At 32.2% G+C, this 26342-nt stretch overlaps 2 protein-coding genes across 2 annotated transcripts in view; one reads left to right on the top strand and one right to left on the bottom strand.

Moving 5' to 3' along the window:
* The window catches only part of LOC139503973 (uncharacterized), a 44639-nt gene extending 42731 nt beyond the window's left edge, over positions 1-1908 (top strand). Inside the window, exon 9 of the mRNA XM_071294020.1 lies at positions 939-1908. Coding sequence (XP_071150121.1) covers positions 939-1908 — 970 coding nt within the window. The remainder of the gene's footprint in view (positions 1-938) is intronic.
* A 15283-nt stretch (positions 1909-17191) lies between these two features.
* Positions 17192-18481, bottom strand: LOC139503974 (craniofacial development protein 2-like). The gene has a single exon (XM_071294021.1). It carries the CDS (start codon positions 18479-18481, stop codon positions 17192-17194), a length of 1290 nt encoding a protein of 429 aa, XP_071150122.1.
* Between the last annotated feature and the right edge of the window lie 7861 nt (positions 18482-26342).

The raw sequence follows: 26342 nt of genomic DNA on the forward strand, positions 1-26342 counted from the left end.
TTTCTTTTTAAACTGGTAACTTCATTTCGTATTTTTTTTAAATTTTGACCAATCCGATGAGTTGTTATTATTTTTTAGCGTTTCTGTGGATTCTTTTTTTTTTCCTTATATTTTTTTTAGCATTATTTGTTAGCCATAGAGGTTTACTTTTACGAACAGTTATTATTTTATTTGGAATACATTTTTCAGCAGCTTCTGTAATAGCTTTTGTTATTTCGGTTGTAAATTGTTCAACGTTATTTAAGTTTATTACGGAATCCCAATTTTTTTCAGATAAAATTTTACGATATCTGTTATAATCTCCTCGATCATATAGCCAAATTTTCCGCTTAAATGTTTTTTGACGACATTTTGGTATGTTCAAAAGACTAATTTTGGGGCAGGGTATACGTATTTAATCAAATAAAGGTAGCCCGACTCCACAGTAAGTTATCATGTGAGCATCGTTTGTTATAAAAAGATCTAACAATGATGACGACGATTCAGTAAAATGAGTAGGTTCATCTATCATTTGAGTAAGACTAAATTGGCTTAACAAAGGTGTAATTTTTTAATTACAGGGATAGCTGGTTTTCACTAAAATCGCCTGTGGTTATTATGTAATTAATAGTATTATCATTAGACGCCATATCAAGAGAATATTCAAATTTTCCCCAGATATTTGGTCCACTATTAGGGGGTATATAAAAGGTTCCAAGCAAAGCCGTTCTATTTTTAAATTTAATTTCTAACCTTATTGCTTCCAAGCTTTCGCTTTCGATGTCAATTTGACGTTGAACATGTATATCATTTTTTATATAAACAATTAAAAATAAAAGTATAAATTATCCCGATCTCGACCTACTATGGGATAACTTTAAAACTGAGGTTAGAGATATTTCAATTAATTATTGCAAATTTAAAGCTAAGGAAAAAAAGAGATAATTTAAACATTTTAGAAAAGACTTACAAAGACTTAATAGCCTAGCTGATACGGAAAACAATAATAGAACTAAAACAAGTTTATTGCAAACAATAGAATATACAGAAGAAAAATTAGGAAAGCTTTACTATGAAAAAATAAAGGGTAACCAAATTAGAGCTAGAGCAAAATGGGTGGAAGAGGGTGAAAAAAATTCAGCTTATTTCTTAGGTCTTGCGAAATCTAGACAAAGCAAAAAAACAATAACACAACTATATGATGAAAAAGGGGAGATAACTAGGGATCATGAAAAAATATTAAATCTTGAAGTAAAATATTATAAAGATTTATACACATCTACAAATCCAAACTTACAAGAAACACAAAATTATTTAAAGGATATTAAAAAACATAAAAAATTAAGTGAAAGTGAAAGTGATGCTTGCGAAGGAGAAATAACTGAAGAAGAATGCACAGAAGCCATATTTAAAATGAAACTAAACCGTGCCCCTGGATTAGATGGACTAAATGTTGAATTTTACAGAAAGTTTTGGGTAGAATTAAAAACTTTAATTGTATCAACATTTAACTATTGCTTTACTAAAGGACAAATGTCCAACACACAAAAAATAGGCGTTATATCACTCATTTATAAAAAAAATGACCCATTGTCCCTTGATAATTATAGACCTATAACACTTTTGAATTATGATGTTAAACTTCTGGCATATGCCTTAGCACAACGACTTAAACCACTACTTCATAAACTGGTACATTCAGATAAAAAAGGATACATAAAAAATAGGTACATTGGTTTCAACATTAGACGGATACAAGATGCTATTGACTATTCAGAAAATCTCAAGATAGATGGAGCTGTCTTATTTTTAGATTTTAGCAAAGCTTTTGACTCTCTAGAGTTGATCTTTATGTATGAAACACTAAAAAAAGTTGGTTTTAAAGAAAGTTTTTTTAAAATGGATTCAACTAATGTATTCGGATATTAAGGGATGTATAATTAATAATGGCTGGGTTTCAAGTCGCTTCAAAGCATTCCGTGGTATTAAACAAGGCTGTCCGCTGTCTTCGTTACTTTTTGTTCTTGCTGTAGAAATAATGGCTATAAAAATTAGAGAAAATCAAAATATTAAAGGATTAGAAATTAAGCTAGAAAGCAGCACTAATACCCTAAAAATATGTCAACTAGCAGACGATACTACTCTGTTCCTACATTCTAAACAGGACATTACAGCTGCATTAAATTTAATTGAAACATTTGGTGACTTCTCTGGCCTTAAACTTAATAGAACTAAAACTGAAGGAATATGGCTTGGTAAATTAAAGCACTGCAAAGAAAAATATGAAGATATCAATTGGAGTAATAAACCTATCAAAAGTTTGGGAATTTATTTTGGACACAATAAATCAGAATGTCAAAATCTTAATATTGAAAAACAAATATTGAAATGTGAAAAAATAATAGCAAATTGGAGGAAAAGAAAACTAAGTATATTAGGGAGAATAGTAGTAACTAAATCTTTAATTCTACCAAACTTAACATATATAGCATCAAATACTGTAATACCAAAAGATTCGCTACAAAAATTTAAAACCCTCATATACAATTTTATATGGAATGGTAAAAGAGATAAAATTAAAAGATCAAATCTTACAACAGAGTACAAAAAAGGGGGACTTAAAATGATAGACATTGATATTTTTATAAAATCCATACACATAGGCTGGATAACAAAATTATTTAATACAGAAATTGACAATTGGACAGTTATACCAAGATTTTATTTAAATAAATTTGGTAATAACTTGATCATATTTCTAATGAATCTAAAAAATATAAATGATCTAGATAAAACAATTTTCAAAAGTGTTCCAGAATTTTACCAAGAATTAATTAAAACTTGGATTAGTGTTAAAGGAGGTGGGTCATCATACCCACATAACTTTCTACAAATAAGAAAACAATTTATATGGGGAAATAATTTTATCAGACTAAATGGAAAATGTTTATTTTTTGAAGAGTGGGTAAAAAGCAATTTGTTTTTCATAAATGATATCATAGATGATAGAGGTCAAATTTCAGAAACATATATACTTTCTAAACTAAAAAATAAACAAGATTGGATCAGGCAGATATCCTGCATTAAAAAAGCAATACCAAATCAATGGCTTACCATAATAAATCAAGATAATTCAACTAAAACTAAAGTTAATATTCATAAAACTATAAATAGCCTAAAAATCATGCTTAATAAAGAAATTAATTCTAAAATGAGTACAAAACAAATTTATAACATTATTATAAATGAAAACAAACCAGACAAACCGGAAAAATTGTTTGCCAAAAACCTTTACTTCAAACTAGAAAATTGTTTCAACTTCATTTTTAACTACTTACCTGACAATAAACTGAAAATGTTTAGATGGAAATTAATTCACTATGTACTTCCATGCAATGATTTATTAGTAAAATGGAAAATACTCACAGATAATAAATGTAACCATTGCAGTTTAAAAGAAGATTACGAACATTTTTATTTTTCTTGCAGTTACAACAGTGATTTTATATCAAAAATATTGAACCTTCTTAAATTTATAGGTTTCAATGAAAGCATTTTTAATATGGAAAATCTTATAGTAGGATATAAAATAAATGATGAAGCTTACTATGAAATTAACTTCCTTTTGACTGTAATATTTTTTTCCATCTACAAATCATATTACATCTCTGACTCAAAGAGAACAAAAATAGCAGAAATAAAATATATAGTTGAAGTCAATAATGTAATTAAAAGAAAAAAACAGTAAATTGATCATAAAAACCCTAAACTACATAAATGATCATAAATAATAATAAATATCCCTGAGGTCATATGACTCAAGTATTAAGTCACATGACTTGAGCATGTCAGGTGACAATAATGTACTTTAACATCTAACACATGTTAAAAAAAATGAAAACATATTATTTAATATTGTTTAATGTACACTTTTTTTTTCTTTACTTCTTCTTTTACTATTTATTTTATTTTGATTTTGACAACTTTGTGTTGTACACTCTGATGTTGTGTATAATCATGTTTACCTGGGTAGTTTAGATATATGATCTTAGTCTAAAATACAGTTTTCAAATAAGTTAAAACCTTCGATTATGATTCAAAACATCGCGAAAATTATGGTCAACTTACCTTTTGAATTAGACAAATTGTCTAGACGTATTATGAATTAAATTTATCCAAATCACAAAGATGATGATGGCAAAATAATGCACATTTATCTAATATTAAAAACCACTATCGGACGGAAGTGAAATTCTCCGGTAAACATGAAATCATTTAAAATATTGTAATATTGTAATGTAACATCAATTGACTTTTATTAGATATTCTCCCTGGATACCTAATAACTAATATATCAGGGATACTTAGTGCAACGCTGTATACTAAGTAAATTGTTAACAGCAATAGAGTGCAATAAAATATATTATCCACGTTAAAAAAAAAAACAATTACCAACCCACCCTCCAACCTTGTGTTGACCTCTGTCACGACGGAAGGGGTGTTAATAATTTAGGATTTCAATTGATTCGTCTGTATGTTTATTGTTTAACCAGGTTTCACTAAACGCTTGAATGTCGAAATCAGAATATTCAGCTTGAATCAGATCTATTTTTGGGGCTAGGCTTTGTACGTTTAAGTGAAGAATTTAGACTGGTTTTTTTTTAAAAGTGCACAGATATCCGACAAATCAGTTGAGTTAATTGAACTTTGAGAAGAATCGATATCTCACTTGGACCTGGATTTACCTCTGTTCCTGCTAGGATAAGCAAGATTTGAATAACAAATAGTAAAAATAAAATAATAAATAGTCTAAGATTAACATTTCCACTTATTGTTTTTTGTACATTCGAGTCTACATGTTTCATCTCTAAGGGTTTAAGTAGATGATGCGACAACGTGAAGAATAACATTGATAATACCAGTGCCTGCGAGACACTTTTACAAGCGAGAAATAAGTTGATACAGATAAAATCATTATAATTTAGTTTTTGTTTGAGGTTTTTGCCTGGTGAGTATTGGCCAACTCTCATACGATATAACTCGATTCCTATCCCCATGAGTTATGTTGCATCTGGCTGAAATTGATCAAACTGAGAGCGGCCGTATATGAAGTTAAATAAACCATAGCATTTCATCTGTTTTGTGAAAAAATGTAAGTAGAAAATATGAAAAAATTGTGAGAACAAAAATTAAATAACAATATGTTGTATGCATGAAGCATAAGAAAAAGTATGCACATGTACATGGATTTAACAAGTAGTTTGCAGGAATGAGTATACACATGTATAAATGATTGGTGAATGATACAACTTTATCTATACGTAGTAATTCAGTACAACTGTTAATACCAGCCGTGTCAAATCATCTCAATTTATTTGTGATTGCCTAATTGATTATTTGATCGCTGAATTGACAAGATCTGTCCATACAATTTGCAATATATAGTAAGCATACACGTTTCAAGCAGTGCATTTCACTGTACGTGTTGTTTAAAGTATGCTTGTATACGATAAAATTTACAAATTAAATTTAATATCTTTTTTTTTAAAGTTGTTTTAGAAGCTTGAAGTTAGCCATGAAAGTTTCCTTACCATGGAATTTAACATCATGTAAAAACAACCGTTATAGTTTTACAATTTTCACGCATAAGTAATTAATTTTACTACATGTACTATGAGAGTTTGTGTTTTGAACATCAATACGTTAACATTTGTCACGTGACAAATCAGCGATTAAGGTAATTAACAGGAATGCGGATCAACTACAAATTATACGTAGTATGTACACGAATTGAGTAGCATATACATAAATTCATCAAAGAAACCAGGACTAAATTTATATATACGTCAGACTCGCGTTTCGTCTACAAAAGACTCATCAGTGACGCTCGAATCAAAAAATGAAAAAAAGGCCAAATAAGTATAAAGTTAAAGAGCATGTAATTATAGTAAAATAAACAAATACATAAGCAAAAGAAACAAAACAATAAGCTAAAATCAATTTGCAGACTATTTTAAATCACTATATTTAGTCAGCGTACAGTTGTTTTTGCGAAATTCTAAAACAAGACTGTCAAATAGTCTAAATACATGTAGAAATATGTACATAAACAAAAATGTTGTCAATATTTGCAGTTTTATTCAAAGTTAAATCATGACATTTTGACACTCGTGTTTTCAGCTGATGTATTTGAAGATGCTCTATTTGCTATTTCCTTCGCTCGTGCTTCCGCATATGTGAACTCGCGTCTTTTTTGTGTGTTGTTGTAGTCTAGCCTATCAAGGAAGTCCATGGAACCAGGACAACAGTATATCGACACAAAACGTAGGAACGCTGGCATTGTGTTAACAACATGGACTTGCATTTGATTGTCCTTTACATAAATTTTCCCATCAACTGTCCACATGTCTCTTAGATGACACTTAATACTTAGCTGTCTGGATTTGTATGCAATGGCGTTCTTCGGCTTGGTCAGTTCTTCATATATACTGACATACTTATATTCTGTTTTCCCTTTTAGGAATTCTCTGTATCTAATAATCCTCTTTTTAACATTATGATCCTTAATCTTGACAATTATTTGTCTAGGAGGCAGAAACTTTTTGTTAGCTCGACCGTCTTCATTGCCTTTTCTTGTGCGTGGTTTACTAATTTTATGAGATCGAATGATGTCTTTGGGTGTTAGATCTTCATCGATGGTTTTGATAAGTTCTTTCACTAATTCGTTTGTTTGAAGGGAAGATTCATCAATCCCACCGTCAGGAATGCCGTTGATACGAATTAGGTCCCGTCGACTATAATGTTCTAACGCATCCATGTTATCAAGCAGCGATTGGTTCTCTTTATTAAGCCTTTCGATTTCAAATTTGTACTGGTCTATTGTGGCTTTGATAGTGTAGTCGATCTCACAATGTATAATCTCTTTTAATTGCATGGCTATTTGAATGATATCTGACTGGGCTAAAGTACATGTAATTGGCTGCGGTCAAGTTTTATATGTGGTTTCAGTCGTTCGATGGTATTGCAAAGAGCTGAGGCCTACAGGGACAGAAGCATGTATAGCGTTAGTGTCAAAATGAACGGACGAGAAACCCGGAGAAGACATTGCGATTTTTTTACTTGAATCTTGTTCAGGTTGTGTAGGCTTGCTGTGATGACGGAGCCTGTTTGTATTTACTGGAGTTTCGGGTTGCATTTTGTCTGTGATTAAAGATGAATGTCGTAGTTTTGTAATAAAAAAGGTGGATTAACAGTGTATCTGCCTCTTAAGAAGTGGAATTTCCACCAGGGCCTCTGGAGTTAAATGACAGATGTTGGTATCTCCGATTACTGCTTGGAGCACTGTTTGTTATGTGTTAGATCTGGAACCTCTTTAAAGAAATTTAGGACTAGCTATTGAAATCTTTGTGTGATCAACAAGTTCTGCCTCATGTAATCAGAACCGAAAAATTACGAATCCACATCAACATCAAAACTGCAAATTGGTTTAAACTGATCATTTTGGAGAAATGCTGCGAGCTGAGCATCTGCTCTGTGTCAAACCCAAACAAATACATGGCATAACTAACAAAAAGAATCTGAAAATAACTTTCTGTAGTAGAAAATTGATAAGAAGTAGTGGATTCGTAAACTATAATCAACGAGCGACTTTAGACTTTGAATTCGAATCCGCTACTTCTTAGTAAAACGACTATCTGTTTCGTGATCTGACAATGAATCAACAGAATTTCATGAACATAATTTCGTATTTTGTCTTTTTTATTCTCTAATAGCTGGAAATGATTAGATCCACACGGTCCACATTTATATTTAACTTAATATAAGTTCAATTTAACTTAAATGTGTTGTTATCTCCCATTTTTAGTAGCAGATTTTATATTTGTAAAATATTATTTATTCAGTGTTTAATCATTACAAATAATTTATATTGATTAGATTTAAGTATTTTTAATTCATTCAAAAAGAAATATAATTAGTAGATGGATTTTTTAAAATCTTTTTTCGGAAAGTTAAAAAAAACTAATTACCAACATTTAGAAACCTGTAATATATACATATATAGTAGTTAGCAACCTATTCAACAAGGCAATGTAGTTTATATATCCCATTTGATGGCATTTACAACACACATACAAAATGAATAAAAACACGTAACATCTAAATGAAGTGTAAATTTCACAATAATACCAATTCACTAGACACCAGTGGATGATTAAATAGATGATTGGTATAAACTGAGAAATCATGTATAAATTTTGTGTAAACTGGTTTCCTTTCATTATGTTTTGATTGTTTTAACGTTTTTACATTTGGCATCCATCGTCAATCAGTTAATGAACTAGTATTATATGTGGTACGCAATCTGAAACTCAAGCAGAATTCCTTTTGCTACAAATGTACAATATATAAGTATGTCAATTTTGCAATGTATCATAAAAACTGTTCAAAGCCGTGATCGTCTAGTGGTTTGTACCAAAAGAAAAAAACTGTGACATTAACAGTGCCAAATTCAAGCCTAGTACCCGGCTATATCTCTACCGAAATATTGTTTTTAATCCTTGAGGTATCTTTATTTCATTTTTACTATAAAGTTACCGATTTTGTTTCTGGTTTAACCGTCAAAGAAGAAGTTTGACAGTCGTAGCTTATCGCACCTTATTCACATACGATTGAGTTAAATGTTGATGTATATTTGGACCATTTATAATCAAACAAAGAAAAACTCAGTGATCATAGTATACTATCATTATTATAATAAAACCAAAAGTAAGCATTTGTGGTTACCCTTCTATCGATAAGTGTCATGCCAAAAAATGACTTACATGTCCCCGTCTTTCCACCAACAATACGGAAAGGTCCACGTTTAATGGTCGCACATTTTCTTTAAATTTTGAAACTGATATAACTTGAAAAACAAACAGTATTATTTATTTACTCACATGAAACAAACCGGGGTGTGGTATTCAGTAGGTAGGAGAAACTGGACGATATTTATCTAAACGCACTCAAGAACATCTGTATCGTTTTAAAAGACCCAATAAATTCAAAAGTATCATTTACCAACACCTTAAGAAGCACAACCATCCTTTTAAATATTTAGCAGTTCAACCTTTAGAAGTAGTAAATAAGCAGTCTGGTGAATCGCATTCAAAGTTTGTACGATCACGGAAAATAATTGAATTAAATTGGATTAAAAAATTACAGACAGTTTACCCTCTCGGTCTAAATGATAATATCATGGGAATTGGTATTATATATAGAACCAATTCCGTTAACATTTTGGATATAGTTTCTAAAACTGTTCGTAAAAACGTTCTCACGGTCGTAGAACAAATCGCAATCAAAGAAAATTTCGGGCCAATCATACCAATATTTCGGACCTAATTTCTATTTCAAAAAATAACGTTATCTGTTAACAAAACTCTTTTCGTTACGAGTTAATAAGTTAAATAAAATTTTGGAAGATTGCAACACAATTTCATATAGCAGTCCTAAGTATGAAATTGTGCAAATTATTAAGGCATATTGTTATTCTAAATTATTTCCCAAAATTGATCGCCCTGAAGATCATAAAAAACATTTTATTAAAATTAAGTATGTCAATAAAGGCTTTGATTTTGTAAATATTGCCGGTATATTTAACGACCATTCTGTTAAAGAACAAATTCCTGGATATTTTGACAATACTGAGCTACCTCTTATTTGTTATATTTACAAGAAATCTACCCGGAAATTTGTGTTTAATTATAGTCAATTGTGTAAAGATGTTAATATCAGTGAAAATACACCTACTTCATGTAATTGCAGTAATTCCGAATATATTTATGGACCCATTTCCCATGTTATAACAGGAGATCTTAACTTCGTTCAAGACCGAGAGTTAAAATCATTCCTCAGTAAAGGACCTAAATATCGTCCCCCGTCAATTATTAATTGGAATGAGTGTCGTAATATCATCCACGACTCACTCCATACTTACTGTATGAAATGGATAAAACGGGAAAAAGCTGACAAACAATCTTTGGACTCTTTTTTTTAATTCAGTAATGAAGATAGTTGATATACGTATTCAACATTTTAAAGAACATTTTACTATAAACAATAACCACAATAAACCTATTTCTCGTATCAAACATAAACTAAAAGAACTAGCCAAGGAATTTGTTTTTGTCCCGGCCGATAAAGCTGCTAATAATATTATTATTGTTTGACGTAAATTTTACATTGAGGTTCTGAAAAAGGAAATCACCAATTCACCAACATTCCAACTGACTCCATTTTCAGAAAACGAAATCTGTAACAAACATAAACTTTTAGCCACCGCTTTACAAGCAGAGCCAAATACAATGAAAGTCCCAACTTTGTATTGGCTTCCGAAGCTACACAAAACCCCTTACAAATATAGATTTATTTCGTCTTCAAGCCATTGTTCAACTACTAAATTGTCTATTCTTCTTACCAGCACACTTGGTACAGTTAAAAACCTGATAATAAATTGTTCAAATAAGGCCTTCGAAAACATTGGAATAAATAACTTTTGGAGTGTCAAGAACTCGTTGGAAGTACTTGATAAATTGCATGCTTATATTGGTGATTTTGAATCTGTTCAAAGTTTTGATTTTTCTACCCTGTATACCACATTGCCTCACATTCTCATTAAGAAAAAATTCACACACCTAATTAAATGGGCATTCAAAAAATCAGAATGTGAATATATATGTTCAAACTCTTTTAGGTCATTTTTTAGTAGCAATAAACAAAAAAACTATGTTAATTGGACATGCTTTGATACTATATATGCCCTTGAATTTTTACTAGATAACATTTTTGTTCGCTTTGGGGATTCCGTATATCGTCAGATTATCGGAATTCCAATGGGGACTAACTGTGCACCACTTATTGCGGACCTGTTTTTGTATTGTTATGAGTTACAATTTATGACAAAAATAAGCAAAGACCCATCGAAACAACATCTGATAAACAAATTTAATAATACTTTTAGATATTTGGATGATATTTTGGCTCTCAATAATGACGACTTCAGTATGTATATTAATGAAATTTATCCTGTTAAACTTACTTCAAATAAAGCTAATACTAACAATGACCACTGCCCTTTTCTCGATCTTGATATCTATATCACTAATGGAAAGCTGAATACTAAAATTTATGATAAAAGGGATGATTTTTCATTTCCTATCGTTAATTATCCGTTTTTAGATGGTGACGTTCCCTTGTCACCATCTTACGGTGTTCTCTCAACGTGTACGATTCGCTCGTGTATGTAACAATGTTTTAGAATTTAACGAGAGAAATTTATGTATTACTGAAAAATTATTACACCAGGGTATTCGATATCACAAACTAGTCAAAACATTTATTAAATTTTATCATCGGTATAAAGACATCATTCGTAAATATAGCTCAACATGCAGACTTCTAATACGTTCAGGTATTTCACATCCAATTTTTTTATGGAAATATTCTTTATAAAGCACAAAGGTGTCAGTATTCACCTCAGAAACTTACAAAACCTTTGAATAGACTTATTAAGAAGGGATATAATTACGATACCGTTGTCAAGTCATTAAAGATTGCATATTTTGGCGTTAATATTGAGTCACTGATAAGGTCTTTGCATCGGAACTAAACACATTCATTCTAAAAACAGTTGTTGGCATGACACGGGTTATGTTTTTCTCATATATGTTATGATGGTATGATACTAAACCCCTAACGGGAAGGATTGTGCCTGATGTTCATATGATGAAATCATAATCTTTCAGTCAGTTTAATTGAAGTCTGGAGCTGGCATGTCAGTTAACTGCTAGTAGTCTGTTGTTATTTATGTATAATTGTCATTTTGTTTATTTTCTTTGGTTACATCTTCTGACATCAGACTCGGACTTCTCTTGAACTGAATTTTAATGTGCGTATTGTTATGCGTTTACTTTTCTACATTGGTTACAGGTATAGGGGGAGGGTTGAGATCTCACAAACATGTTTAATCCCGCCGCATTTTTGCGCCTGTCCCAAGTCAGGAGCCTCTGGCCTTTGTTAGTCTTGTATTATTTTAATTTTGGTTTCTTGTGTACAATTTGGAAATTAGTCTGGCGTTTATTATCACTGGACTAGTATATATTTGTTAAGGGGCCAGCTGAAGGACGCCTCCGGGTGCGGGAATTTTTCGCTACATTGAAGACCTGTTGGTGACCTTCTGCTGTTTTTTATTTGGTCGGGTTGTTGTCTCTATGACGCATTCCCCACTTCCATTCTCAATTTTATTTGATATGATGAAAAGTGAAAGGCCTTGTACGTTAAAAGTGATAAGTGTAATATGTACATGGATGTTTATTTGATCAAGGAATTATACCAATAAGTAATATTACAATTTCATGATTTTATAGTGTTTATATATTTTATTAGATAACAAAAAAAAATGATATACAGTTTATTGACATGCATTGACAGATATTCGCAATAAGAGTGATATTTAGAAAATAATTTATATCAGCACTCTTGGTCTAGTGGTATCATGCATAGACTACAGACTTTACTGTCAAAAATACGCGCGAGTTCGAACCTTTCATAAGACACTCGCTTTTAAGGAAGTACACCACTAATTAATGGCCCCATTGCTTTCTATGTTAAATTCCTCAATTTCGAGTGGTCACAGCTCTTTTATCTTAAGTTCAAATAAAGTGACAATCATCGCATGTCAAAGCAACACCTTCTGGTGTCCTGTACTGAAAAAATCAACATACCTTACATTGCATATAAGAAAGAACTGGTTCCCGGAACTTCGGATGTACCAAAACAGGTACTTCCGATCTGACAAAAAGGCAAAATGTACCCTCCTTTTTAAATTTCATGCCATTTTTTTATTATTCAAATTTATTAGTCAAAAATTGTTCTGCAATGATCACCAGTCATGCAGCTTTCATTTGATACCAAAATTAATAAAATATTCTATATATATTGAAAGTTATGTCCATGCGTAGGAACTATTTTGTGTTAAATATGTACTACTTTCTGGTATGTGCTTTCTGCCCGGGCCTGAATTGGTGGTGTTACACCTATAACAGAACCAAACTTGCTATATTGACTTGAGCATTACTTTATTTCATTCTATGATCTATATCAAGCAATAAAAAACATATAAATCTTTAGTCCAAATACTATTTTATTAATTTTAAGCTCAAATTGGACTGGTAGTAACATATGGGTTATTCAAAGAAAACTGCATATGGATATTACCATTGGCCAATATACCTTTTTTATTTTCAATATTATTGTTTTATTTATTAATTTCTATTAGGAAAGCTATGTGCTTACTGATAGTCATATTTTTATCAGAGGTTCTTCATTAAATAAAAATATATCAGTTTAAATTAAGACATAAATGAGAAAGTATCCCCCCTTTTTTCTTGAAACTGGAAAAGGGCTTTTTTTTGTATATACCATAATTCTGTGGTAAAACATAGATTAATAAGAGCAATTTATATATCCCTCAGCTAGATAACTTGCTAAACTGGTTCAAAATTGCATGTACAGTGAGATTTTAGAATTCTTATATGAGTATGTACCATTTGCCTTGATTGTAAAAGGCTACCATAAGAAAAACAAAACAACTTGAAAAATCATAAGATTATTTTGACCAAGAGCTATTTTGTTCAATATACAAGTCATAAAATACTTGTTTTATTGATTTCAATCAGAAAAAATGCAAAAATAAGAACTTGGAGTCAAGTCTTAACTGCATGCATGCTGTATGACCATAAAAGGCTAACATACTTGAGTATGCCAATTTAAGAGCTTAAATTTCCCATAAGCAGGACGGTTGAACAAAAAAAGATGATTAAACATGATTACTAACATCAAATTGGACTTATTTTCATTGGAATAGGTACAACTTCTAAAAATTGGATTTCTGGTGATTCTATGTAATAGGAAGTACACCACTAATTAATGGCCCCATTGCTTTCTATGTTAAATTCCTCAATTTCGAGTGGTCACAGCTCTTTTATCTTAAGTTCAAATAAAGTGACAATCATCGCATGTCAAAGCAACACCTTCTGGTGTCCTGTACTGACAAAATCAACATACCTTACATTGCATATAAGAAAAAACTGGTTCCCGGAACTTAAGATGTACCAAAACAGGTACTTCCGATCTGACAAAAAGGCAAAATGTACCCTCCTTTTTAAATTTTATGCCATTTTTTTATTATTCAAATTTATTAGTCAAAAATTGTTCTGCAATGATCACCAGTCATGCAGCTTTCATTTGATACCAAAATTAATAAAATATTTTTCAAGAATCCACTGACCACCATGTTAACTGAAGGTAACTTATATCAAAACTTTTAACTTACGATATGTTATCCTCTTAAGGTGTAACACCACTAATTCAGGCCCGGCCAGAAAGCACATACCAGAAAGTAGTACATATTTAACACAAAATAGTTCCTACGCATGGACATAACTTTCAATATATATAGAATATTTTATTAATTTTGGTATCAAATGAAAGCTGCATGACTGGTGATCAATTTTTACTGACGTCAGAGAAATGGGTTAATGTATTATTAACATCTAATGGCTAATTCTAACAACAAACATTAGCCAACTACACAATGGTGGTCAATCCCTTAACAAAGCATCTCTAGGGTTCCTGCATTTTAGAATCTACAGTGTGGGTCTGTCAAAGTAGTGCAGTCAAAATCTTCTACATACATGGCAGCTTTTACAGCTCTAGAAACACGAGAAGAAAGTTTAGATCCAATCTCCTCTGTATGCAATTGCGGGATTTCCCAAGCAAAATCATCATCAACCTGTTCAACAACATGTTACAATATTGGTATTATATAGTGGCATACTAATCTCACTTAGAGGAGACCAAAATGCATCTGAAAACCCTAATGCACGATCAAAAGAAGTATAATTAGCCATAGCACAAACATCAGAAGGAGGTACATGTGCAAAAGTATCAAAGTAGTCGAATCAAAGCCTTTAACTGCATATATGTTAAAGTTAGCTTATAAAGGGTTATAACAGGCTCTTTTCATTATTTATCTATTAAGTCTTTAAAAAACAAAGTCAATGTATCAATAGACTTACTCGTTGTAGAGATGCACATATTATCTCCCAACACTGCTATTTCGTCTGTAGGAAATCCTCAACTCTATGAGATTTTGCAGCATTACTGGTAGCTCTGGGCTTAGACTTCCATGAACAGGTTTTATGGTTAGTCACTTGTAAAAAGGCAGTGCCTTTTATAATCATAATATGATTTTTGACTGTTTCAGGGGAGGGTTTCTGCAAAATACCATTGGTTTTGCTTATAAATTCATCATCTTTAATTTCATCAGCAACAAAGAGATGATGCAAATCATAGCCATCATCGCCATTAGTTTCAACTTTATTTTTGTATCACCATACGAAAGCAATGCATCTTCATTTTCAAATTTAACCTTTCTAATACATTATGGGTACCTGTACGGATAAAACTTGTGCTAAATTTGAAGAGTACAAACGACCTGTACATAACAAGAAAAACACCTGTATTTTCTACCTGTTCAACAAATAGGAGTACAGGAATAAAGTAAAACGTTTATCCGTACAGCGTAGGCAAACACTTTACTGAATCATTTTTGAATGCATTGTAGAAAACAAATACGTATTTCCTTTTCAACCTCACCTCACCTCACCTATTCTCTTCATGCCGGTCGGCATTTAAGGCCCTGATACATTTTTCTCCATTTTACACGGTCTTTAGCTGCTGTTCTTGCGTTAGCCCAGCTATTCCATCCAAGTGATGTTCTTTCAGTCTCTACAGTCCGTCTCCAGGTAGTTTTGGGACGTCCAACTTTCCTCTTTCCCTCAGGTTTCCATGTCAGTGCAACTGAGCATATTCTGTTGGTATCCATCCTTAGTACATGGCCAATTTATCTCCATATCCGTTCTTTTATATCTTCACTTAGATTCTTTGTTCCAGCTTTTATGTGAAGGTTTTCGTTGGATATTGTATCAGCCATATTATTTTCAGTATCTGTCTTAAACATCTGTTTTGGAAGGTGTTTAGTTTCTTCTTGTCTTGTTCGGTTGTTTTCCAGGTTTCACACCCATATAGTAGGACTGATGTGACTAAACTGTTAAACAACCTGACCTTCGTTTAAAATGACAGTACTGACGATCTCCATATTTTTCTTAGCCTGCTAAATTGGCCTTTAGCTTTCTTCAACCTGTTGTCCATGTCATTGTCACAGCCACCTTTTGTTGTTACTATTTCTCCTAGGTAAGTGAAGGTATCGACATCCTCTAGGTCTTTCTCATTTAACTTCACTGGGTTGTTATTTGTTGTGTTCATCCGCATTACTTTTGTTTTAGAGGTGTTAATGTTAAGTCCTATTTTGCTCGCATTCTCTTGAAGTTTATCTGTTTTCAGTTGTATGTGTTGATATTTGGAAGACAGTATTGCTAGGTCGTCAGCAAAATCAAGGTCATTTAGTTTGGTGGTAAATTTCCCTTTGATTCCTGTTTCATGATTTTTAATCGGTTGTTTCATGACATAGTCAATGGCTAATAGAAATAAAAAACAAGACATCACACATCCTTGTTTTACTCCGATTTTATTCCTTCGTCTATGACTGCACACTAAAATGAGTCGTAAAAGAGTTTTATAACTGTGATGAGTTTGTCTTGGATGTGGTAAGCTTTTAAGATGGACCGTTAGCTTTCCCAGTGTATGGAATCAAACGCCTTTTCAAAGTCTACAAAGTTCATGTATAAAGGATTATTCCATTCCGAACATTGTTCTATGAGGTTTCTTAAAGTGAAAAGTTGTTCTGTAGTGCTTTTTTGTTCCTTCTAAAGCCGGCTTGTTGCTTGTTCTTGTCTCAGCTCTTCATTTATTCCTTCTTGTATTCTTTGGATAATGATTTTTGTGAATACCTTACTTGGGAAAGTAGTGTTATGGCTTTGTAGTTATAGCAGCATGGTCGATCTCCTTTCTTTACTATCAGACCTTTATTCCAGTCTTTTGGTATTTCATCTCCAGTCCATATCATATGGTAAAGTTTATGTAAATACTTTTTTTAATCTTTTCAATGCTTTTGAAATTTCCTCTTTCCTGATTGGACCTGTATCTATTTCTCTTTCCTCAATTTCATAGTTTAAATTAATGTTTAATGGTATTTCAGGTTTAGGTCTGTTCAAGACTTCTTGAAAGTGTTCTTTCCATTTAGTTTTTCATCATGGCTAGATAATGGATTTCCAGACTTATCTTTGATGACTTGAGGTGGTTTCTGTTGTTCATTGCAAATTGTTTTTGTTACTTCGTATACTGTTTTCATCATACCATTGCTTGTTGCTTTTTCTGCTTCTTCTATTAAGTTGTCTGTCCATTGCCTTTTGTCATTTCTCATACTTTTCTTCACTTCCTTGTCTTTGTCACTGTACTTGGCATGTAAGTTGTTCTTAACTCGTTCTGATCTACTGTTGTTAGTTCTTTCCTTTAGTTGTCTTCTCTCATCTACAAGTTTCCATGACTCATTGGAGATCCAGGGCTTTTGCCCACGCTCTTTGAAACCTAGGGTGTTAGTTGATGTTTCTTTATAGCATTTTGTTATACCTTCCCAGAATGTTTCTATGTCCTCTAGCTTGTCTAAGAGTTGGAACCTGTTCTTCAGCTCGATTGAAAATGCTTTTCTTATTTCTGGACGTTGTAGTTTGGTGGTATCGAATCTCTTTCTTGAAGTTACTGTTACTATTTTGTATTTCTTAAGTTTGATTCTTAATTTGCATTTGAGGAGTTCGTGATTGCTTCCAATGTCTGCTCCTTTCATAGATCTTGTGTCCAGTATTGATGTTCTGTGTTGTCTAGTAACCAGGTAATGGTCTATTTGATTTTCTGTTTTCTTGTTTGGTGATATCCATGTTACTTTGTGTTTGTCTTTGTGTGGAAAGATTGTACCAGTAATGACTAAGTTGTTCCTTTGACAAATATCAAGGAGGTTTTCTGCATTTTCGTTTCTTCTTCCTATTCCATGCCTTCCCATGAAGTTCTCATGACCTTCATTGTTCATCCCAACCTTTGCATTAAAGTCTTCCATTACTAAGAGGATGTCATGTTTATGTGTTCCTTCTATGACTCTATCTAGCTGTTCTATGAAGCTTTCTTTTGTTTCATCTGTAGCATCGTTGGTCGGTGCATATACAGTGATTATACTTATCTTAATGGTTGATGTGTGAAAGCTGGCATACATTAGTCTCTCATTGATTGGATTCAATTCCATCAGTGCCTTTTTTGCTTGACTTGACAGCATCCTTCCAACTCGTGCCTGACGTAGTCCATCATTTCTGCCTGAATATAATAATACTTTACCATTTTGAAGTGTAAGCTTTCCACTGTCTAGCCATCTGACTTCGTTTAAGGTCAATATTTTTATATTGTATCTGTCCATTTCCCTCTCCACTTCTGCAGTTTTACATGTGGCATACATAGTTCTTACATTCCAACTGCCTAGAAGTCTATTTTTGTTGGTGTACATAAGGGTGTAAGCTTGTGGACTTCCCGTGGGCTTTCATCCATCAGCGTTATGCCCCTTAAACCATGTTGTACAGCAGAGGTGTTATCCTCATGTTGATTTCTAAATGTATCTTGGGTTTCTGTAATCATCATTTTTTTATTCTGTCTGGTAATTAGCCAAACGAGAAACCTACTACCTGTAGGATGGAGTTTTGTTTTCTAGGTTTTCCTTCCCATAGATGGTTGCCTGCCATGGCTGACGAGTTCAATCTTTCCGGCTTTTCTTTCTGGGTCTGCTCCCATAGCCTTTTGATCTTCCCAGATCTAACCACAAGGCAGCAGTACTATTTACCCATAGTTGGGACAAGGTTGATGAGTGCAAGGGCGTGTCCACGCGCCAGTGGGCCTGCACACTGCATCTCTAGGGCCCTTCATGCTCCGAGATCATCTACCCTAGAATGCTAGATCATAGTTACCATGTGCTCTCGCGGGGAAGCATTGTAGAAGTCTTGAATAGTGTAGAGGCTTTACACTGGCAGAAAAAAAATGAACGAAAACAAATATGTAACACATAAACAAACGACAACCACTGAATTTACAGGCTCCTGACTTGGGACAGGCACATTGATAAATAATGTGGCGGGATTAAACATGTTAGCGGGATCCCAACCCCCCTCTAACCTGGGACAGTGGTATAACAGTACAACATGAGATCAAACTATAATAAAGGAAATTTAAATAACTTTCTATTCCAAGGATACACAATGAATTATTTTTAGAAGAGTTATATACTAGGATCAATATGAATAAGAATGCATCATTTATATATTTTAAAATAATACAAATGGTAATATATTTCTACATTAACAATTCCAGTGATTCAAAACATCTTGATGAATGAAAAACTATATTATAATAACAAAAACGAACTAGTACTGCTTTTAAATAATAACAAGTGGTTATGAATGAAAAATATTCTTTGTTCATGGTAACCTAATCAAACATAAACATAAATAGTTAGACACAATAGATGCACGTGAAACATAAATAGTTAGACACAATAGATGCACGTGAAACATAAATAGTCTGACACAATAGATGCACGTGAAACATAAATAGTCTGACACAATAGATGCACATGAAACATAAATAGTTTGACATAATAGATGCACGTGAAACATAAATAGTTTGACACAATAGATGCACGTGAAACATAAATAGTTTGACACAATAGATGCACGTGAAACATAAATAGTTTGACACAATAGATGCACGTGAAACATAGATAGTTTGACACAATAGATACACGTGAAACATAAATAGTTTGACACAATAGATGCACATGAAACATAAAATGTCTGACACAATAGATGCACGTGAAACATAAATAGTCTGACACAATAAATGCACGTGAAACATAAATAGTTTGACACAATAGATGCACGTGAAACATAAATAGGTTGACACCATAGATGCACGTGAAACATAAATAGTTTGACACAATAGATACACGTGAAACATAAATAGTTTGACACAATAGATGCACGTGAAACATAAATAGTTTTACACAATAGATGCACGTGAAACATAAATAGTCTGACGCAATAGATGCACGTGAAAAATAAATTGTTTGACACAATAGATGCACGTGAAACATAAATAGTCTGACACAATAGATGCACGTGAAACATAAATAGTTTGACACAATAGATGCACGTGAAACATAAATAGTTTGACACAACAGATGCACGTGAAACATAAATAGTCTGACACAATAGATGCACGTGAAACATAAATAGTCTGACACAATAGATGCACGTGAAACATAAACAGTTTGACACAATAGATGCACCATATTTGAACAAAGCGCACAAAATGAATGAAATATGACCAAAGAATGTGTACTACTGGTATATAATTACACACATGTTTCTACGAACATTAGTTTGATATTTGTGCCCCTGTTTATATACTAATAACCTCATAGTATCTATAAATAATAATCAAAACATTAACAGTAGTACTTAACTATTCCTGTTTTCATTGGCTACTGTTACCATCAAATCGGAACCTGGTGTGTTGTAACTAAGCCGTCATAATGAATGTTTGAAATTCATAAATATTCAATGAGTGCATAAGCATCTACAACAAAATAAAACATACATCAACTACTCCATTGTATCATATATTATCAGATTAATGTTCTAAGGTCATGCAAAACTGAATGCATTCTTTCTTGATCTTATACATGAGCATATAAAAAACTATTTGTAGAAATGCAAATCATATAAGAATTACTTTCATTCCAATATGTTGTAACCGGAATATTAAATATCAGACAACCAAAAAAAAATGCATGTGAGTGTAATTGAATATTTCTGAAATTGAATAGTGTTAAATATCAGTTGGATTACATTGTATTTGTTGTATTTACGTCCGTTTTATCCACCATTTTCACCAACAGAAAATACTTGTACCATAGCAAGAATATGCCAGTTGTTATCTATTCGTCTGATGTGTTTGGGCTTTGGATTTTGCCATTTGATTAATTACTTTCCGTTTGAATTTTCATCGTCGTCAACATGTTGGACAATAAATCAAAATGTTCAGATGTATTTATCGATTGACGTGATCTCCAATCTGATTTTCATATATTTAAGAGTAACGACATGTGTTTCTTCCTTAGAAAGTTGAGATTTTCGAGTTTTTCGAAAATAACTTAAAAGTGATTGAAACGATTTCCATGACATGTTGGTCAACATATTGGAATAACCTCCCTTCATTTGAGTATTATAAATATCTGATATAACATTGAGAAGTTATTGAACTTTATTATGTATAAAAACCATACATGTAGGTGTATCATGCGCTCATAAAGCACATCGGAGTTCTTTATATGTATGATATATCAATTGTTGTGCATCGTGTCTATGGCGTGACAAATGGTAAAATTATCCAGACGGCAATAATCTCTTTCACATGACAAAAGAAAAAAATAAAAAAATATATAGATCCATTATAGAAGGACGAAATATACCAGAGGGACATCCAAACTTGCAAATCGAAAATAAACTGACAACGCCATGACTTAAAACGTGAGTGTGGCAAAATGTTTCAAACAATTAAAATATAAACGAAAAATTCGATACATTTCAAGAAAATATACTCCCTAGAAAGTGGTTTTTTTTTATAACAGAAAACAATAAGATATTTTAATAATTCTATATTATTAACAATATTATTAATCCTATTGTGATAAGTTTTAAACCGTACGATAATTATAAAAAATAGTAACAGTTATGAAAATGTTTCTTGCTGAATAATTTCTAAGCTAATCCCTTTACGTATATAAAATCGATTTGGCGGTTATATATATAGCTACAGAAGATCTGGGAACAGTATATGTTCCTGAGAAGATATTTCAAACAACAAATACATATGTATATATCTCTGTTATGTTATATTCTTATTGCATGTATTTACACGTTATTTAACGTTGAATTGATTAAAAAAATTACTAAAATCATTCCGCATCCTGGTCATTTTTCTCTTTAAGTTGAAGATTATGTAGCATGCCAATAACGATAAAATTTGTATCTGTAAATGTTTTTATGAAAACTTATGAGAACTTATGAAAAATATTTACTGGACTGTCGACCGTCCGTTACACACTTGTAAACACGGTCGAGTTGGTGTTTTCCAACCGATCTCAACTTTACCCGATGTATGTATTCAATTTTGTTCTTTTTGTTCATCTATGACTATACATAAGGCAGGTTTGGGATCCAAGGCTATTACATTTGTTGTGCACCTGAACCAAATCCTTGTAAAATGTTGGTAATTTTTACGTCCTTGACACGGTAGAAGTATTAGTAAATTATGTGATATTTTGACATTATGATTTTTTTCCATTATATTTGATTCCTTTTAAGTCGATCAGAGACCGCTGTTTTTTTTTATTATATTTAATTAAAAAAATTTGGTTTACCGTAAAGTTAATCCTTTTCTTCATTCTAAATTAAAAAATCCATGTCATTTGAACTCTGTTGAAAAGTTGTATCATTGCTTTTTAAGTACATTTCTGGCAATAAAATCAATAGTGATCGAAACTATTATTTTCAATTTTCATTTCTGAGATGACCCCTTACATCGTACCTGTCGTAGTCGTGCTCAACTGTAGGTGTTGGCAATTGTTGAAAAGGTCGATTGAAACGGACTGTATGCGTAGTAATTCAGGAAGGGCAGTGTAAACGAATCTGCTTGTAAAATATTTGCATGAGTGTTATTGTAAATGTCCTAATAGGTTGGTTTTGTAAACTTGTTTGGAATATTATTGTAAATACAATGCTTTTTAAATAAAGTAACATTTTTGGAATATTATTTTAAATACCATATAATTTATATAAAGTAACAAACGATTTATCGCTCAAAACGGCCCGACAATGTTTATTTGAAGACAATTTTAATTTCTTCTTGTGACCCCTGTTGTTATCCAATTTCAATTTACTAACCCGCTTTAATCCTACTGAATATAACGGAAGTGTTATGTCATATGTCTAAAGATGTTTACTCAATTCCTTGATATTGGTTATCATGTGTCAGATACTATTAAATCTTAACAGAGCAATATATTTCTGTTAATCATGCTGTTTCAGTTAGATTTCGAACCTTGTTTTTTTTTTATTTTTACATAGTTTATTCTTGAAATCTACAGTTTGTGCTAGACAAATTAAAATATATGAATACAAAGAGCAAATTAATTTATTGATCAATAATATTTGAAATTATTTTTTTAAGGAAGGAGATACTGCGCTTCATATCGCGCCCAAACAAAGATATCGTGAGACAGTCAAATGTTTGTTGAACAAAGATTGTGATCCCCATATACTTAATAAAAAAGTAAGTGCCAGTGACATTATATCTTTGTTATGGATAAGTCTTGGCTCCAAACTAGACATTTGAATGGCATGGATGTATACATAAGAAACTTTAAAAGTTTAATGACAAATAGGCCATTGATGATCATCTGTGTCTGAAGGAGTTGTAAACATTGGTTCGTCGTGTAGTTAATTTCTCAACGAAGGAAGGTTTGGAATAGGATTATTACTTTTTTCAATGATACTGCTGTATTGACATTTCTAAAATGTCAGTCAGTAGTGTTCTATTTAATAGAACACGAAAATCAGCAAAGACCCATCAAAACAACATCTGATACACAAATTTAATAATACTTTTAGATATTTGGATGATATGTAGGCTCTCAAAAATGACGACTTCAGTATGTATACTAAAGAAATTTATCCTGTTGAACTTACTTTAAATATAGGGGGAGGTTGAGATCTCACAAACATGTTTACCCCCGCCCCATTTTTGCGCCTGTCCTTAGTCAGGAGCCTCTGGCCTTTGTTAGTCTTTTTTATTATTTTAACTTTTGGTTTCTTATGTACAATTTGGTGTTAAGTATGGCGTTCATTATCACTGAACTAGTATATACTTGTTTTGGGGCCAGCTGAAGGAAGCCTACGGGTGCGGGAATTTCTTGTTGCGTTGAAGACCTTTTGGTGACCTTCTGCTGCTGTCTGCTCTATGGTCGGGTTGTTATCTCTTTGGCACATTCCCCATTTTCATTCTCAATTTTATCAACAATAATATCATCCTATTAATTTTAATCATTGTTTGTAAAATATTGGAATAAATTGACTTATTTAAGATGTTCTTTTCCAATGCTCACCTGTTGAAACCGTAGGCAGTAGTTTTAAGCAATTGCTCAGGTTAAAAAAAAAACATTTTCTGGATATTGTTTTTGGGGTGTAATACGAAACGCAAAATATATCTGAAAGTTGTACTTCCTTTGTAGATAGTTGTCAAAGGTACCAGGCTTATAATTGTATACGCTAGACAAGCGTTTTGTCTACATAAGACTCATTAGTAATAGTTATAAATCCAAACAAGTGATTGTTGTGATGTTGTGATGTTATGCTATTGTTTCAGAAAAAGGGAGAAGGTTTGGATCCATTGAAACGTTAAATCCCGCTGCAAATGTTTGCACCTGTCCTAAGTCAGGAATCTGATGTACAGTAGTTGTCGTTTGTTTATGTAATATATACGTGTTTCTCGTTTCTCGGTTTTTTATATAGATTAGACCGTTGGTTTTCCCGTTTGAATGGTTTAACACTAGTAATTTTGGGGCCCTTTATAGCTTGTTGTTCGGTGTGAGCCGTGTTGAAGGCCGTACATTGACTTATAACGGTTTACATTTTTTAAAACGATTATTTGGATGGAGAGTTGTCTCATTGGCACTCACACCACATCTTCCTATATCTAAGTACTAAGTTGATGAGCATTGAGAACCCAAAATTCAATAAAGTTGTGTCAAGTACGGCTAAGGTTATCTATGCTAGAATAAGAAAGTCCTAAGTATTTTGAAAAATTCAAACTTGTATAATAGTGGATTTGCTTCAACCTAAAATATATCAGAAAAAAGGCAGCACCTAATAATAGCATGATTAAAATTGACATGCAGCGTTAGTGTAAGAACGCATTTCGGTTTTATCCGATAATTAAGAAATTATGATAGACATTTATAAAGCAGTTCTTAATTTTCTGCTATATTCCATAAAGTTAAAAGCAAATATATTTAATATGTCAGGGTGAAAAGCCAACAGATTTAGCCAGCGGATACCCGGACATTCTAAAGCTATTAAAGGTAAAATATATTTTTTTCTCCTTTTCAGTAGTTTTTAATTTAATTGCCTGAGACGATGGTATCTTTCGTCCTTCTTATATTGTAAACAGATATGTTTAACAGTAGTGTAGTGACGTCATAAGACAGTTTAACAAGTGGGTACAAATGTATAATTCATTGCAGGTAGTCTGTTATGGCAGCATTGTTTTCAATGATTCTGTTCATATCTTAAACTTGGATATATAGAAATTCTCGTTTCAAAGATGAAAGATTTTCACATAGTAAGTTAAAGGAGTTTATTTGATAAACCATACTGTAGGCCATAAATTTTTTGATACAATGTTGGTAGAATTTGAAAATATATAATTGTTTTACCTGTTAAACCTTTTCAGCAATAGTGTTATTGGTGGTGTATATGTGATGTCTTATGTCTGAAATGTTAGTGAATATTGCTAAAGCTTCGTCTTGGCAAAATTTTTAAAATGTTTGATAGCATACTCTCGCCCACAAACATTTTCCCTGTAATTCTCTGAACACCATATTCCTACTTTTCAACCAAATTTGCAGTTAACAAGGGGATGAGTCATATACAAAATAAAAAAAGAAAGGTACAAACATTTTTCGGGATAGGATGTGAGATTTTTTTTATACATAATGTAGCACACCCCTACTACCTTTTTATCATGCGGCTTCTCAAGGTAAAGAATCCCTTTGTCTTTTCACAAGTTCTTTAAGAAAAATGATCCAAAATGTGGGATCTATCAATGACCATCAACAAAACTTGATAATTATTAATAGCTATTTCTAGAGAGAAACTCATCTTCGTTGTTGCTTCACAAGATTCATTTAACCTTAAAATAAGCAGTTTATGTATCTGTATAGCAGGCAAGTTGAGCAATTTGTTTGCAAATGGTGAACTCATCCTTGTTTTTTGAAGCTGTGCATCAAATATAGCAATTCCCGTATCTTTTAAAATAAGGTTGTCTGTTTGTTTGCTTATTGTTTTTACCAGCTGTAATTCATGTGATGCGACTTCTCGAGATTGATGTACACCTTTTTACACAATACATATATTTGATAGCTCCGTATGTTTTCATCTATGGCATAGTATTCCCTGCTCTCCAAATCAGTTACTTGTTAAAAACTGAAA

This window comes from Mytilus edulis, chromosome 14 (genome assembly GCF_963676685.1).
Source record: "Mytilus edulis chromosome 14, xbMytEdul2.2, whole genome shotgun sequence".
Classification (NCBI taxonomy): Eukaryota; Metazoa; Mollusca; class Bivalvia; order Mytilida; family Mytilidae; genus Mytilus; species Mytilus edulis.